Below are 16,777 nucleotides of genomic sequence, written 5' to 3'. Positions count from 1 at the left end.
AGCCTTGGAAGAATGCGGCGAAGTCAACGGAGTAGGCATAGGTATTTGTGACCAGATTTGATTGGTTTTCCAATCCATTAGTGGTACCAAACGGTCAATTAAATCACTCCCAATCAGCATTCGTTCGATTTCGATGCTAGTCACATACACGGGGTGTATCAGTGACACGCTTTCGAAGTTGAGTTTAAGTAGGAGACGTTTGGTTAGGGGCGAGGTAGCTTGAGTGAAACCTCGAAGATTCGTATCGCAATGTTCCGTTTTCAACCAACCTTTTGTTGGGTCCACTGCCCTTTTTAGTTCATCCAGCAAGGTTTCGGATATGAGGGAAATTGTTGAACCCGAATCTATCAGAGCGTGACAGGTCACACAGTCCTCCAGGACTGTTCTAAGGTATGGCCTGTTCGAGTTGGTTTTTCTCGTCATATCCCCAACAAAATGGAGTGGGTTGGGAGAACGGAGCGGTTTGTAATCTGCGTCGATTTCCAAGACAGATAAGTTACCTACGTGACCCAGTGGGTCCTCTATCGGAATGGTAGAGGAATCATCTGTTACAAAGCTGCTTATCTCGTGCATCTCCACCTCCGTGTCCAAGTCTGTAGACAAAACCTGCGGGCTTGTGTCTAGAACGGGCGGTACCTGGACAGGGATTCGAGTGGGGGCGGGGGTAATGGAAATGTTTGCGTCCTCTTGAATTGCATGAATTTCGGCGGACTCGGTTTCCAACGATTTTACGCCTAGTCATGAGGATTTATCCTTGTCCTCTTTCTCAAATTTCTTACGATGCAGTACATCTTTTATCAGAGCTTCTATATAATTTCGGTTAGCGTTTAAATCATTGTTGAACAATTTGTTGCCCTTGTTACGCTTATTACCCTTGTGTCCTGACCCTTTGTGAGAGTTAGGCGGAGGGGCATGTCGGCTAGGTTGATCTCTACGGGACCTGTTAGATTGGGGACGTTCATCGTAGCTATTGTTACGGCGGTGGTTGTCGGGGTGGTGGTTACTTGGTAGCCACCCCCTTTGATCGTCCTCTTTTACAGCATATGTCCCTGATGCAGCCCCTTCTAATTCGAGTGATGGTTCCCGCCTAAGCTCGAAAGTCGAGGTGTCCGGGCTCTTAGCCCGGCTTGCTTTTGATGCTTCAAAAGCGGTGCTTGCCAGCTCTCGGAGCGTCGAGATTGGCAACCCGACGTGGGCAGTAGGGCCCAAGTAGTTAATGAAGTTGGGAGACATGTTTGACAGAAAAAGTTGTTTGAACGGCAATAGGTCTTCCATTCCTGTTTCAGTGAGCATGCCAAAGTAAGCTGAACGAAGCCGGTGATAGTAGGCTTGTGGGTGTTCATTTCGAGCTTGTCTGATATTGTTAGCCAATGAACTATCGTGTTTGCGAGTCGCAGAACCACTGAATTCTATTTTCAAAACCGTGGCAAGTTTAGCATAGTCGTTTTGCACGTGTTGCTCTTGTAGACGGATGAACCTTGTCACGTGTCTGTTGGACGTTCGCTTCAAAAGATAGAGCCTGTCTGCATTCGTAGCGTTTGGGTAGCCATCCAAGGCATCCTCTATGTCTGCTAAGAATGTCTCAGTGTCGTTTGGCTTTCCCGGAACGGGGTCGAAGAGGCGGAAGTTTTTGACGATTTTGTCAAGGCGATCCCCGCCAAGTGCGCGGGGAGCATCTGCACTCTCCCGTGGAGAATTGTGGGCCGAGAGGCCAAGAGGAAAAGTCAAGCTGTGGTTGTGTTGGCGAGGAGGCCCCAATTCACTGTGGGCCGAATGGCCAAGAGAAAGAGGCTGAAATCTCCTGTCATCTACATTCCCTCGTTCTCTTAGCTCCGGATGTGAGCTAGGTTGCTTGGTTTGGTTGTCCCGCGATAGCGCGTGACTGTTCTGGAGTTCCTCCAGATGATACCTAAGGGTGGTGTTATGCTGCATCGCAGAGTCCACCTGGGAGTTGAGGGTGTTTATTTTCGACACGTAGGTGTCGCCCTTTTTTCGCTCGGCCTCATACTTGTCTGTCATGGTTTGCAGGGAGAGGTCGCGAGTGTGGAGTGAGAGATCCAGTGATGCGATGTCCTCCTTTTGTTTAGAGGTCACATTTTCCAACGTTCTCACCTGGTCTTTCTCATCCTTCATTAAATCAGCGACTTCAATGAGTTCTGCTGTTTTGTCCTCCAACTTGGTCATTGTGTTCATTAACTGATCGTCTTTGGTCTGCAGCTTTTGGAATAGAGCATTATTGCTTTGAGTGGTTTCATTCACAACCGTTTGTAGGGCATCAATTTGCTCGCCCCGTTTTCTAACTAGCTCTTCCGATTCATCTAGTTTCGCGTGGACTTCATCGTATTTAGTTTTGGCTAAACCGAGTTGTTCTTTTAGAATACGGACTTGGTCAAGAGATTGTTCGCGTTCTTTGTTATAAGTGTTAGACAGGTCTTCCAATTTATCTGTTCTCACACACAGTTCCTCAGCTAGCAGTAGCTTATCTTTTTCGGCTTTCGATGCCAGCTCCCTGGTTCTCTCCACCTGTACCTTGAACTCCCCAGCTTCCTGCTCGTGCCTCTGCTGGGCACTGAGGTACTGGTGCACTGTCCATCTCTGCTGGTGGGCATAGTTGAGGGCTAAACTGGAGAGAACCTTCACAAGGCCTCCGCCTGATGGTCTATTTTGAAGAGCGTCTGTCGCAATGTCTGCATTTTTCTCGCTTATGGCATTGAAATCTAACATTTTCAGCCCCTCGGCATAGTTAGGATTTGCATCGTTGCTGAGGTCCGCGATCAATCTTTCCGTGGGTGAAGGTCCACTGATTAGAGGGGAAATGGGTGGAAACCCATCTGATGGATTGCTCATTATTATGATTGTCAGTTATTTCAATTTACGTAATGTTTGGGGTTTTTAGTTGGAGGCTGCAAACACGATTTAACTCAGTTTGTAAACGTCAGTGAATCATCAAGACTGGGTCAGTAATGTGAGTTGGTTATTACTGAACTTGCCAAAACAGGTTTAATTGATTAAATCGATTTTACTGATAAATGTAACCTGTATCGGCTATTTGGGAATTTTAATTTTAATTCACCTGAAAGAGTTGCTATCTCTAAGTTAACGTTGAAAAGTTTAACTATGTCTCATGGGTTAGTACACATTAGTTTGCGTATTATTCCAATAACCAACCTGGACGGTAGTGTAGCAATTTAATGTATATTAAATTGAACGAGACAATGATATCCAATCAGTTGAGACTGGTTAGATATCGTACAGCATAACCTGAATTATTTAAAAATAATTACTGGTGATTCTTCACCACCGGAGGTCACTGTTAACACAAGCTAAAATCGACAGGGTACCAGTGAAAATAGAATTTTACAATACTGTTAAAAATTCTACCTAAACACCATTAAGCTGGTAAAACAGCTTTAATCTATTAATCAATTTGAATGATTAGTCAACCCCGTATAGGCTAAAGGAATTAGCTTTAATTAACCTGAAGTAATTGCTATATCTAAGTTAACATTGAAAAGTTTAACTATGTCTCATTGGTTAGAACACATTAGTTTGCGTATTATTCCAATAACCAACCTGAACGGTAGTGTAGCAATTTAATGTATATTAAATTGAACGAGACAATGATATCCAATCAGTTGAGACTGGTTAGATATCGTACAGCATAACCTGAATTATTTAAAAATAATTACTGGTGATTCTTCACCACCGGAGGTCACTGTTAACACAAGCTAAAATCGACAGGGTACCAGTGAAAATAGAATTTTACAAAACTGTTAAAAATTCTACCTAAACACCATTAAGCTGGTAAAACAGCTTTAATCTATTAATCAATTTGAATGATTAGTCAACCCTGTATAGGCTAAAGGAATTAGCTTTAATTAACCTGAAATAGTTGCTATATCTAAGTTAACGTGGAACAGTTTAACCATGTCTCATTGGTTATGGCACATTCGTGTGTGTATTATTCCCATAACCAACCTGGAGAGGTAGTGTATCAATTTAATGTATGTATAAAATTGAACAAGACAATGATATCTAATCAGTTAAGACTGGTTTGATATCCTACAGCGTAACCTGACTTATTTCACGAAAAATGACTCAGAGGTTACGGATAGCCCAAGCTGAGGTCACACAGGATTCCCGTCTAACGCGGGAATTCACTATGAACAAAGAGGAAAACAAAAATGGCGGCTCCCCTTTGTTAGCTTAGCATCTGGCGCAATGCTTAGCTTTCCTTGCGCGGGGTTTCCCCCTCGCCGCACAAGGGATGTTCCCTCCAACAAGGGAACGGGTTTACTTGGTGACGTCTCACGTTCAACCCTTAACCTCTCCCCGTTACCCAACGCGAGAGGTAGAGAGATAATAACTTCGCTTCGGTCAAACGAATATATCTACTCTAATTTCCGTAATGGCTGGCTCATATGTCCTCTGCTCTAGGAATTACTTATGACCGAGTCAGATCACTCCTGAAAGCGATCGACAGAAATAACACTACGTTAGGCCCAACTAGTATTATTTCTCAGAATGCCTGCATCGGCTGGTACATATGCCCTAGCTCGTAGCATTCAGTAGACCCCCTTCACACTGGCTTTGGTCAGATATACAACAGGGGTCGTTCTCTACCGACCAGTATCTGGGTCAAATGGAACGACACACACACACTTCTCTCCCGCACTAGTCCTGCCTATAGCTATTAATGGAATGTATATATATTGCTACACAATTGATATGGAATAACACAACAGTGCGGCCTAGTCCTATCTTAGATTCCTCACAGGGGGCGCCATATGTCGTGACGTTGTATTAGTTAATGTGACGACTGTTGCTCATCGAATGATTAACGGTTTATAATTACGTGATTAAATGAATTAAGCAATGAATCAAGCAATTATTAACTCATTAACCTGGGGCACCATGGGAACATTGTTTTGATTGAGTTTCTATTTCCCAAATTAACTCAAAGGATATCAGAATATCGATTACAACAGTCGCTAAATTAATCAATTTCCTCTACAGTCTCATAATCTGAAAATCGTATAATCCGGGAATCTGCACGGACCCGGGCTTTACCACTGAATTTACCACACCAATCTTAGTTGATTATTTATTTACTAGCAAGCTCAAATGATGATAAAAATGCACATACACAAAACACAGTCTAGCTATTGATTAGGACTTAGTACAACGGGCCAACACACTCTGGCGCTTGTTACCCAAAATGGGGATTTTAAAGAGAGAGAAATAAAGGAAGTACACGAGAGAAATATACATTTGGGTTCATTTGTCAGCCATGCTTATTTAAAATTAGCCTTGCCCCGAACTGCCGCTCTTATGGGTCAGAATATAATGATGTAATTACGTGTTGTAGTTCTCAGGTGGGAAGCTCCGCGTGGGTCGTTTAGGCTTCTAAATGGCGCAGTTCTACGGCGCAACTCTCTGGTTGTCCTCACGATGTCAGTGTCCTTCTTGGCTAAGTGGTCTGATCCTCACCCTTGATCGGAAAGGGGTCTTCTGAGGACAGACAGCTCTGTAGCTCAGAGCTCACAGCTTCGGCTCGAATGGTGTTGATACCACGATTCAATGGAGAGTGGAGGCTGGGTGGTTCGGCTTGAATTCACCCGCTTAGACACAGCTACTCGTCCGTAGCTCGTGTAGAAAAATATTTCTTTGTCTTCAACCTTGTGTTTCGTTTTGGGGTTCGTCGACTTTGTTAGACCTTGGCTGCAGCTTGGGGTCAATAGTCTACTATGTTAATTCTTCACTCTCCTGTCTTATACCCTCGGGTCAGAAGTGGGTGTAACAGCCTTTAGGGCGATTCTCTGGGCGGACCAAGTACAGGGGGCAAGGCTTAGATTTGGCTAAAAATCCGATTTTAGACACTAACTTCACACTTCATCTTTATCAAAACATTCTGTTTGATTTGGATATTTTCCAAACAGCGTACAATGTATAAACATCAGGCATATACTGGGAAAACTCTTAAAGGTACAATGTTTTCATAATAACGTCATCTCTTAACCTTTAAAAACAACTACAAAAGTTACATACATTTGAATATTCCACTTTTCGTCATAACCACCATTGTGGCTGACGGAAACCATTGTTCCAAAGTTCCTTTATTGCATGTTTAAGGTTCTGAGGCCAGTTCTCCATTGTTAGGACAAAGGAATTTCTCTGTATTATGGGCATGAGGTGTCATAAAACCCCCACATCTTCAGACCCCTAGATCTCTCCTCCTCTGTTGGGGGTTTGGGAGATAATCTGTAGGGTGGTGGTCTCCTGTACCCTGACCTGATCAGGACAGTCATGACATCACTCACCAACCAGCAGGCCTTGACACAGGGGAGGGACTACCATCATTGATCCCTGGGTTGTCACTCATCAGCCAGCAGGCCTTGACACAGGGGAGGGACTATCATAATTGATCCCTGGGTTGTCACTCATCAGTCAGCAGGCATTGACACAGGGGAGGGACTACCATCATTGATCCCTGGGTTGTCACTCATCAGTCAGCAGGCCTTGACACAAGGGAGGGACTATCATAATTGATCCCTGGGTTGTCAGTCACTACTAAGAGGGGATGGACAACACAGTGAACTCCTGTCGACCTCAACACACTGTCTCTGCACCAAACACTCAGTATCTAAACATAGGTCCACCACCAACAGACAGTCTGTGTAATTTCATGAACCTTCTAGGGTTGTTGTAAACAATGTAATTGCATGTTCAGGTCTCTCTTGTGAAAGAGGTCTTCGGCCCTCCATGGGACAACCTGGTTCAATAAAGGTTCAATTAAAATAAACCAGTAAATGTAATTTAAAGGTCATTTCAGCAGAGTGGTGTAGGTCTGTGAGGAAGTAACAAGATTAATGTGTGAGGAGAAAAGGGCACTCTGAATCTCTTAGTCGCCGAAACAAAATGGAGTGTGTAACAAGATAAAGGGAAATGTGTTTAACGGGAACACAGCCGTCTTACACTCTACTGCTCTTTATTTCAGCAACCGACGCGTCTCAAGGTACGTCTACTACATCATCCATATTATCTTCTGTCTCTATAAATCCTGGATTAAATAGGATGGACAAGTAATATTACAAGTCCTATTATCTGCCCTAAATAAATCACAATAAATCCTGTACCATAAATGTTTTTACATTTACATTTAAAGTCTCATAAATCATTTCTCTAAGATGTGTCTGTCTGTCTCTCCTCAGCCCAGTCAAAGCAGCCCACTTTGAATCCCACCTCACTAAGCTACAGGCAGACTCCAACTACCTTCTGTCAGAAGAGTTTGAGGTAAAAAAAAAAAAAAAATCAGAAATGATTATCTGATAAGAGATCCCCTTATCTACAAAAAATATATTTATAAAGGGGTCTATAAGTCGTTTTTAAACCTTGAAGTATTAGTTTATAAATCAATTCTTTCTAAACTCATGTGCTTTATTTACAAGGCCCCTAGCCCATGGAGCTGCTTCACTAAATCATTCATTATTTCTATTCCCCCTCAGGATCTGAAGGATGTGGGTCGTAACCAGCCTCTGGATGCAGCCCGTCTACCAGAGAACAGGGGCAAGAACCGCTACAACAACATACTGCCCTGTGAGTAGCCTACAGAGGGGATCTAAGGATTCATGACAGAGAGAGAGAGAAAATTCACTATTTCTGCTGTGCAGGCGGGTGGGGACTATTCCACTGTGTAGGCGGGTGGGGACTATTCTGCTGTGTAGGCGGGTGGGGACTATTATGCTGTGTAGGCGGGTGGGGACTATTCCGCTGTGTAGACGGGTGGGGACTATTCCACTGTGTAGGCGGGTGGGGACTATTCTGCTGTGTAGATGGGTGGGGACTATTCCGCTGTGTAGGCGGGTGGGGACTATTCTACTGTGTAGGCGGGTGGGGACTATTCTACTGTGTAGACGGGTGGGGACTATTCCGCTGTGTAGGCGGGTGGGGACTATTCTGCTGTGTAGGTGGGTGGGGACTATTCCTCTGTGTAGACGGGTGGGGACTATTCCACTGTGTAGGCGGGTCGGGACTATTCCACTGTGTAGACGGGTGGGGATATTCCGCTGTGTAGACGGGTGGGGATATTCCGCTGTGTAGGCCGGGTCGGGACTATTCCACTGTGTAGACGGGTGGGGATATTCCGCTGTGTAGACGGGTGGGGATATTCCGCTGTGTAGACGGGTGGGGATATTCCGCTGTGTAGACGGGTGGGGATATTCCGCTGTGTAGACGGGTGGGGATATTCCGCTGTGTAGACGGGTGGGGATATTCCGCTGTGTAGACGGGTGGGGATATTCCGCTGTGTAGACGGGTGGGGACTATTTCGCTGTGTAGACGGGTGGGGATATTCCGCTGTGTAGGCCGGGTCGGGACTATTCCGCTGTGTAGACGGGTGGGGACTATTCCACTGTGTAGGCGGGTGGGGACTATTCTGCTGTGTAGACAGGTGGGGACTATTCCGCTGTGTAGACGGGTGGGGACTATTCTGCTGTGTAGACGGGTGGGGACTATTCCGCTGTGTAACCGGGTGGGGACTATTCTACTGTGTAGACGGGTGGGGACTATTCCGCTGTGTAGACGGGTGGGGACTATTCCGCTGTGTAGACGGGCGGGGACTATTCCGCTGTGTAGACGGGTGGGGACTATTCTGCTGTGTAGACGGGTGGGGACTATTCCGCTGTGTAGACGGGTGGGGATATTCCGCTGTGTAGACGGGTGGGGACTATTCTGCTGTGTAGACGGGTGGGGACTATTCCGCTGTGTAGACGGGTGGGGATATTCCGCTGTGTAGACGGGTGGGGACTATTCTGCTGTGTAGACGGGTCAAGACTATTCTACTGTATATACTGCTGCTAAGTCAGGCTATACCATTGATCTCACTCTGACTCTGCAACTCTGTCGGATACAGAGCATACGTCCGAAACGGCACCCTATTCCATATATAGTGGAGCACCTTAGACCTGTTTCTACAGGGCTCTGTTTGGGAATAGTGGACTACATTAGACCAGGGCCCTATTCCATATATAGTGGACTACTTTAGACCAGTTTCTACAGGGCTCTGTTTGGGAATAGTGGATTACTTTAGATCAGTTTCTACAGGGCTCTGTTTGGGAATAGTGGATTACTTTAGGCCAGTTTCTACAGGGCTCTGTTTGGGAATAGTGGATTACTTTAGACCAGGGCCCTATTCCATATATAGTGGATTGCTTTAGACCAGTTTCTACAGGGCTCTGTTTGGGAATAGTGGATTACTTTAGACCAGGGCCCTATTCCATATATAGTGGATTACTTTAGACCAGTTTCTACAGGGCTCTGTTTGGGAATAGTGGATTACTTTAGACCAGGGCCCTATTCCATATATAGTGGATTGCTTTAGATCAGTTTCTACAGGGCTCTGTTTGGGAATAGTGCACTACTTTAGATCAGTTTCTACAGGGCTCTGTTTGGGAATAGGGCACTGCTTTAGACCAGTTTCTACAGGGCTCTGTTTGGGAATAGGGTGCCATTTGGCCACACACACTCTGTCTGATTCCTTTTCCGCTAGTCAGCTACTTTTCAAAGTTAAGTTTCTGCTTTGTCGTTGTTCAAGCGCATTAATTTAATTGGTCTGGAATAATCTAATGTGGCGAAGGGTTTAACTCGCCGTCTAAAAAGTGTTTGTTCAGCTGATAATACAATTGGAGGTGACTAATTGTGGAGCGGAAAAAGCTTGCCGTTCAAAAATAGCAAACTATGTACGTTTATAGTTGTGAATTCATTTAAAGCAGGGGTTACTGGGTATAAGGTATTAGTGGAGTATGGCCTATCAATCTGTGGCACTGCTCAATACAAAGTGAAGCAGCATTGTTACTTTAATATAATTTTGCGTCACAACACAGCATCTTCAACCCCTCTGTGCAGATTCCAAGACCTTTGCAGTATTTTTTTACGAGAGCTTTAATGTAACTGAGGTGATGAGTTTGTTGGTCTGAGACTTGAAGACTTGAAGACTTCAGTCAATGCCTAGAGGCATTAGCACCAGAGGGATAACCCAGTCAGTCACACTAACAACATCTCTCGTCTGTTCTAGATGATTCCACCAGAGTGAAGCTCTCCTACCTGGAGGATGACCCCTGTTCTGACTTTATCAATGCCAGTTATATACCAGTAAGTTCTGAAAGTAGCGCTCACTAGCTGAAAGTATTCACCGACAAATGTGTATTACGTCACATATGTGCAGATATGTACACCACGTCACTTCTCTCTCTCTGTCTCTCACACTCTGTCTCTCTCTTTCTTTCTCTCTCTGTTTCTGTCTCTCTCTCTCTCTCTCTTTCTTTCTCTCTCTGTTTCTGTCTCTCTGTCTCTCTCTCTCTGTTTCTGTCTCTCTCTCTCTGTCTCTCTCTCTCTCTGCCTCTCTCTCTCTGTTTCTGTCTCTCTCTGTTTCTGTCTCTCTCTCTCTGTCTCTCTCTCTCTCTCTCTCTCTCTCTCTCTCTCTGTCTCTCTCTCTGTCTCTCTCTCTCTCTCTCTGTCTCTGTCTCTCTCTCTGTCTCTGTCTCTCTCTCTGTCTCTGTCTCTCTCTGTCTCTGTCTCTGTCTCTCTCTCTCTGTCTCTGTCTCTGTCTCTCTGTCTCTCTCTCTCTCTGCTGTGTCTACATCTTGCTAGCTTTCACTAAAATGGCGAGGCGCTGAAACTCATTGACTGGAACTCGATATGCTAGGGGCCCACGTGGGGGGAAATGTAGTGAAAATGGTGACGCACAACTTCCAGTAAATAGTCGCTTTCAAAACTAGGGGTTTCACGGCTAATTGAGGTAAAACAGTAACTCTGCTCATAGTAGATTCTGCATGTATGAACTACACATGGACACATCCAGCCCAAAGAGGGAGCTTTCAAAATACTTAGCAGTCACCAAAGTTCCAGAATATGTCTTTACCTTCAAGGACATATCACACCTGATTTCTTAAAAACATATAGGACTACTGTGTGTCACAGGGGGCTGGTTTGGTGGGCACAGATTAGGTAGGAAGGTACAGTAGTTATGTGACTTGTGTCAATCATCCAGTAATTGGTCTCAGCGTGAGCTGCAGGGGGGCTGCCCAGTATGGGGTACTATAGAGGTTATCATTAGCACACACACACACTCTCTCTCTCTTTCTCTCTCTGTTTCTGTCTCTGTCGCACTGTCTCTGTCTCTCTGTCTCTGTCTCTCTGTCTCTCTCTCTAACTCTCTGTCACTTTGTTTCGCCCTCTCGCTCTCTCTCTGTCTCTCACACTCTCTCTCTTTCTCTCTCTGTTTCTGTCTCTCTGTCTCTGTCTCTCTGTCTCTCTGTGTCTCTCTCTCTAACTCTCTGTCGCTCTGTCTCGCTCTTTCGCTCTCTCTCTGTCTCTCACACTCTCTCTCTCTCTTTCTCTCTCTGTTTCTGTCTCTGTCTCTCTGTCTCTGTCTCTCTCTCGAACTCTCTGTCGCTCTGTCTCGCTCTCTCACTCTCTCTCTGACACTCTCTCTCTCTTTCTTTCTCTCTCTGTTTCTGTCTCTCTGTCTCTCTGTCTCTCTCTCTCTCTCTCTCTCTCTCTCTCTCTCTCTCTGTCTCTCACACTCTCTCTCTCTCTCTTCACACTAATGAGTTAGTCCCTGTGTGTTCTCTCCAGCTAGATCAGACAGAGGCACAAGGTGTCTAAGGACCCCCTTTTAGACCCACACCCTCTGTGGTCATTAGAGCAGGTCAGCTGGAATGTTACAAATGACCTTTAAATGCCAGGAGTGAACTGTATTCTCTATGTGTGGCCTGGCCTTTTTCCTTCAGGTACTTAGAACACATTTCTGTCTTTGTCTCATTAGACTGTGAGATGTGGCTGTAGGTTCATATTTCAGACTGTCTTTGTCTCATTAGACTGTGAGATGTGGCTGTAGGTTCATATTTCAGACTGTCTTTGTCTCATTAGACTGTGAGATGTGGCTGTAGGTTCATATTTCAGACTGTCTTTGTCTCATTAGACTGTGAGATGTGGCTGTAGGTTCATATTTCAGACTGTCTTTGTCTCATTAGACTGTGAGATGTGGCTGTAGGTTCATATTTCAGACTGTCTTTGTCTCATTAAACTGTGAGATGTGGCTGTAGGTTCATATTTCAGACTGTCTTTGTCTCATTAAACTGTGAGATGTGGCTGTAGGTTCATATTTCAGACTGTCTTTGTCTCATTAAACTGTGAGATGTGGCTGTAGGTTCATATTTCAGACTGTCTTTGTGTCATTAAACTGTGAGATGTGGCTGTAGGTTCATATTTCAGACTGTCTTTGTCTCATTAGAGTGTGAGATGCGGCTGTAGGTTCATATTTCAGCATAAACCTGCATTTGCAACACTTATAACTCCACTGTTATAAGGTTTCAACTTACAAGGCCATCCCAAAATACGGTTTTTGACATAGGCTCTGAATCTAAACCACGCTTCCTGCCCCATGATTGAATGATTGATTGACTGACTGATCCCTATCTGTCTGTTTCAGGGGAACAACTTCCGTCGTGAGTACATCGCCACCCAAGGCCCTCTCCCCGGAACCAAGGATGACTTCTGGAGGATGGTGTGGGAGCACAACGTATACAACATCGTCATGGTGACGCAGTGTGTGGAGAAGGGACGGGTGAGTCGGAGATTGGGGGGGAGGGGGGCATGACAGATGTGTTTCCATAGTAACTCAGAGAAATAAATAGTTCCTAAAGAACCCTAATAATGGTCAGTAATCTAAATCATTGAGAACTTGACATATGGCCTGACTGGATTGACTGAACACGCCCTCATTCACATCTACGGGGCTGAAGTGGAGCTGGTCGAGAGTTTCAGTTCCTTGGTGTCCACATCACCAACAAACTATCATGGTCCAAACACACCAAGAAAGTCGTGAAGAGGGCAGGACAATGCCTCTTCCCCCTCAGGAGACTGAAAATATTTGGCATGGGTTCCCAGACCCTAAAAAAGTTATACAACTGCACCATCGAGAGCATCCTCACCGGTTGCATCACCGCCTGGTATGGCAACTGCTCGGCATCCGACCGTAAGGACCTACAGAGGGTAGTGAGTACAGCCCAGTGCATCACTGGGGCCAAGCTTCCTGCCATCCAGGACCTCTATACCAGGCGGTGTCAGAGGAAGCCCCAAAAATGGTCAAAGACTCCAGTCACCCAAGTCATAGACTGTTCTCTCTGCTACCGCACGGCAAGTGATACAGGAGCGCCAAGTCTAGGTCCAAAAGGCTCCTTAACAGCTTCTACACCCAAGCCATAAGACTGCTGAACAATTAATGAATTGGCCACCTGGACTATTTGTATAGAACCCCCCCCCTTTGTTTTTACACTGCTGCTACTCAATGTTTATTACCTATGCATAGTCACTTTACCCCTACCTACATGTACAAATTACCTCAACTAACCTGTACCCCCGCACATTGACTCGGTACTGGTACCCGCTGTATATCGCCTCATTATTGTTATTTTAGTGTTTTTATTTTACTTTAGTTTATTTAGAAAATATTTTCTTAAAACTGCATTGTTGGTTAATGGCCTTGTCAGTAAGCATTTCACGGTAAGGTCTACACCTGTTGTATTCGGAGCATGTGACAAATTCAATTTGATTTGATTAGACATAAAACGTCTAGTATTATTGGACTTTACTGAGTGGGACATTTTGGATGGATAGAGGGATGAATGAATGGGGATAGATGGATGGACGAACAAACAAACAAGCAAACAAATGAATAAATGAACAAACTATTCAATAAATAACTCAATCCCTTTATCAACCAGTCAGTCAGTCAGTCAGTCAACAAATCAAGAGATCTAATGGTCTAACCGTGGTCATTGTTGTCCCCGTCCAGGTGAAGTGTGACCACTACTGGCCGGCTGACCGGGAGCCTCTGTACTATGGAGACCTGGTGGTTCAAATGCTGTCTGAGTCTGTCCTGGCTGAATGGACAATCAGGGAGTTCAAGATCAGCTCTGTGAGTAACAGTCACCTCAGTAACAATCACCTCAGAAACAATCACCTCAGTAACAATCACCTCAGTAACAATCACCTCAGTAACAATCACCTCAGTAACAATCACCTCAGAAACAGTCGCCTCAGTAACAATCACCTCAGAAACAATCACCTCAGAAACAGTCGCCTCAGTAACAATCACCTCAGAAACAATCACCTCAGTAACAATCACCTCAGAAACAATCACCTCAGAAACAATCACCTCAGTAACAATCACTTCAGAAACAATCACCTCAGTAACAATCACCTCAGTAACAATCACCTCAGTAACAATCACCTCAGTAACAATCACCTCAGTAACAATCACCTCAGTAACAATCACCTCAGAAACAATCACCTCAGAAACAATCACCTCAGTAACAATCACCTCAGTAACAATCACCTCAGTAACAATCACCTCAGTAACAGTCACCTCAGTAACAGTCACCTCAGTAACAATCACTTCAGAAACAATCACCTCAGTAACAATCACCTCAGTAACAATCACCTCAGTAACAATCACCTCAGAAACAATCACCTCAGTAACAATCACCTCAGTAACAATCACCTCAGTAACAATCACCTCAGTAACAATCACCTCAGATACAATCACCTCAGTAACAATCACCTCAGTAACAATCACCTCAGTAACAGTCACCTCAGAAACAGTCACCTCAGAAACAGTCACCTCTGTAACAGTCACCTCAGTAACAATCACCTCTGTAACAATCACCTCTGTAACAATCACCTCTGTAACAAGCACCTCAGTAACAATCACCTCAGTAACAGTCACCTCAGTAACAGTCACCTCAGAAACAGTCACCTCAGAAACAGTCACCTCAGAAACAGTCACCTCAGTAACAGTCACCTCAGTAACAGTCACCTCAGTAACAGTCACCTCAGTAACAATCACCTCAGTAACAATCACCTCAGTAACAATCACCTCAGTAACAATCACCTCAGTTACAATCACCTCAGATAATATGGCAGCTTCTCTGTTACTGTCACTATTGAAAGCTGTAGCCCAACTGAAGAGCTTTCAGTTCACTAGGACGACCTGTTTTTATATAAACCATCAGTACCAAGACAGATAAAACTGTTAAATCCTCTAATCGCTTAGATCCTGATCTACAAGGTACATTCTAGACCTGGTGGGAAGGTCCGACTTTATTTTTTTATTTATTTTTTATTTAACCTTTTATTTAACCAGGTAAGTCAGTTAATTACAAATTCGTATTTACAATGACGGCCTACCCCGACCAAACCCGGACAACGCTGGGCCAATTGTGCGCCACCCTATGGGACTCCCAATCACGGCCGGATGTGATTCAGCCTGGATTAGAACCAGGGATTGTAGTGTCACCTCCTGCACTGAGATGCAGTACCTTGGACCGCTGCGCCACTCGGGAGCCCCCAAGAGGGAGATACCCTGCATTTCCTGTCCTGAACATCCCTCATCTTGTATCTCTTCAGGAGGGTCGGCCCAGCTTCCCTCGGGTGGTGAGACACTTCCACTACACGGTGTGGCCAGACCATGGGGTCCCCGAGACCACCCAGTCCCTCATCGAGTTCGTACGGACCGTCAGGGACTACATCGACAGAGCCCCCAGCACTGGAGCCACCGTTGTTCACTGCAGGTATGTGTAAGGGCCACCTCGGTGTGTGTGGAAGAGGAGGTTGTGTGTTTGTGTGCGTTAGCGTGTGTGTGTGTGTGTGTGGAGGGCGTGTGTGTGTTCAAACTCAGGAAACGATGCCAGGGTAGATGTAAACTTAGCGGAGTCAGAGGGTTCGTCTCCCATCAGAAAGAGTTTCCCCCTTGGCAGACATGAGTCAAAGAAAAGACAAGCAACGTGACTGAGAAAATGTAGTGAGGCCGATTAATAATTGATCAGCTCCATACATTAGACTAGTCCCCTCGCAGGGTCGGGGAGTAACGGATTACATGTAAGGGATTACAAAAAAACAGTAACTGTAATCCGTTACCAGCTATAATATTGTAATCAGATACTTTTGAAAAACTCGATGATTACTTCAAAGGATTGCTTTTACATTTTAAAAAGATGTTTGCGAGAAGAAAAAACAAATCTTTCACACTTCTCTGTTTTCTCAAAGACATTCAAATCAGCGTTGAAAAAAGGCGCAAGTTTACGTTTGTTCCGCCTGAACGAGTCTGACCACAAGTCAGAGACCACTATGATGACACACCAAATGATGACCACCAATCAGAGACCACTATGATGACACACCAAATATGTTTGATGGATTGTGGGAAAAGAGCAGGAATAGGCTTTTGTAGGCCAATGGTGTGACTGCTGTCGGCATCCAAAGATGATCCAACTTGAATAAAGGCTTGGAGGTAAGGATGACAGTAGTGGTGTAGTCTACAGCGATACAGATATCACTTATTATTGATATCTACATAGAGCATTGATGTGAATCACACTGCTGCTCTCACATTTAGCTTTACGGATTATGGTTGTTGTGGACGGCTGTTCAAGAAATCATATGCATTTTAACACAATAATAGTTTAAGCTGCCTGTCAATCACTGTTTTGAAACCAGTGGCCAGCCAGTTAAAAATGTGCTCTGGCAACAGCTGCATAGTGAGGATCCCAGCCTATGGAATAAAAGTGGGGCTTTTATTGCTCAATCTAATTCATGCTGATAAAAGAATAATCCATAGGCCTAATGGACACAGGCTCAAACTCACACACTGTTGACTTAAAGGGCCAGTCTGTAGTTGCTACATCCATTTTTGTATTTATAAATGTATACATGTATA

At 44.7% G+C, this 16,777-nt stretch overlaps 1 protein-coding gene across 1 annotated transcript in view; it reads left to right on the top strand.

Annotated features, from left to right (window-relative positions):
* ptprb (protein tyrosine phosphatase receptor type b) overlaps window positions 1-16,777 on the top strand; it is a gene marked incomplete in the record, with an annotated part of 108,757 nt that overhangs the window by 76,986 nt on the left and 14,994 nt on the right. The window contains 7 exon segments of the mRNA XM_029748490.1: window positions 6,998-7,015; window positions 7,212-7,293; window positions 7,506-7,596; window positions 10,073-10,149; window positions 12,491-12,625; window positions 13,856-13,978; window positions 15,469-15,632. Of these exon segments, the coding sequence (XP_029604350.1) occupies window positions 6,998-7,015; window positions 7,212-7,293; window positions 7,506-7,596; window positions 10,073-10,149; window positions 12,491-12,625; window positions 13,856-13,978; window positions 15,469-15,632 (690 nt within the window).

This window comes from Salmo trutta, unplaced genomic scaffold, assembly GCF_901001165.1.
Source record: "Salmo trutta unplaced genomic scaffold, fSalTru1.1, whole genome shotgun sequence".
Taxonomy (NCBI): Eukaryota; Metazoa; Chordata; class Actinopteri; order Salmoniformes; family Salmonidae; genus Salmo; species Salmo trutta.
The sequence above is the reverse complement of the archived record's forward strand: the minus strand, read 5'-3'. Positions and strand labels throughout refer to the sequence as shown.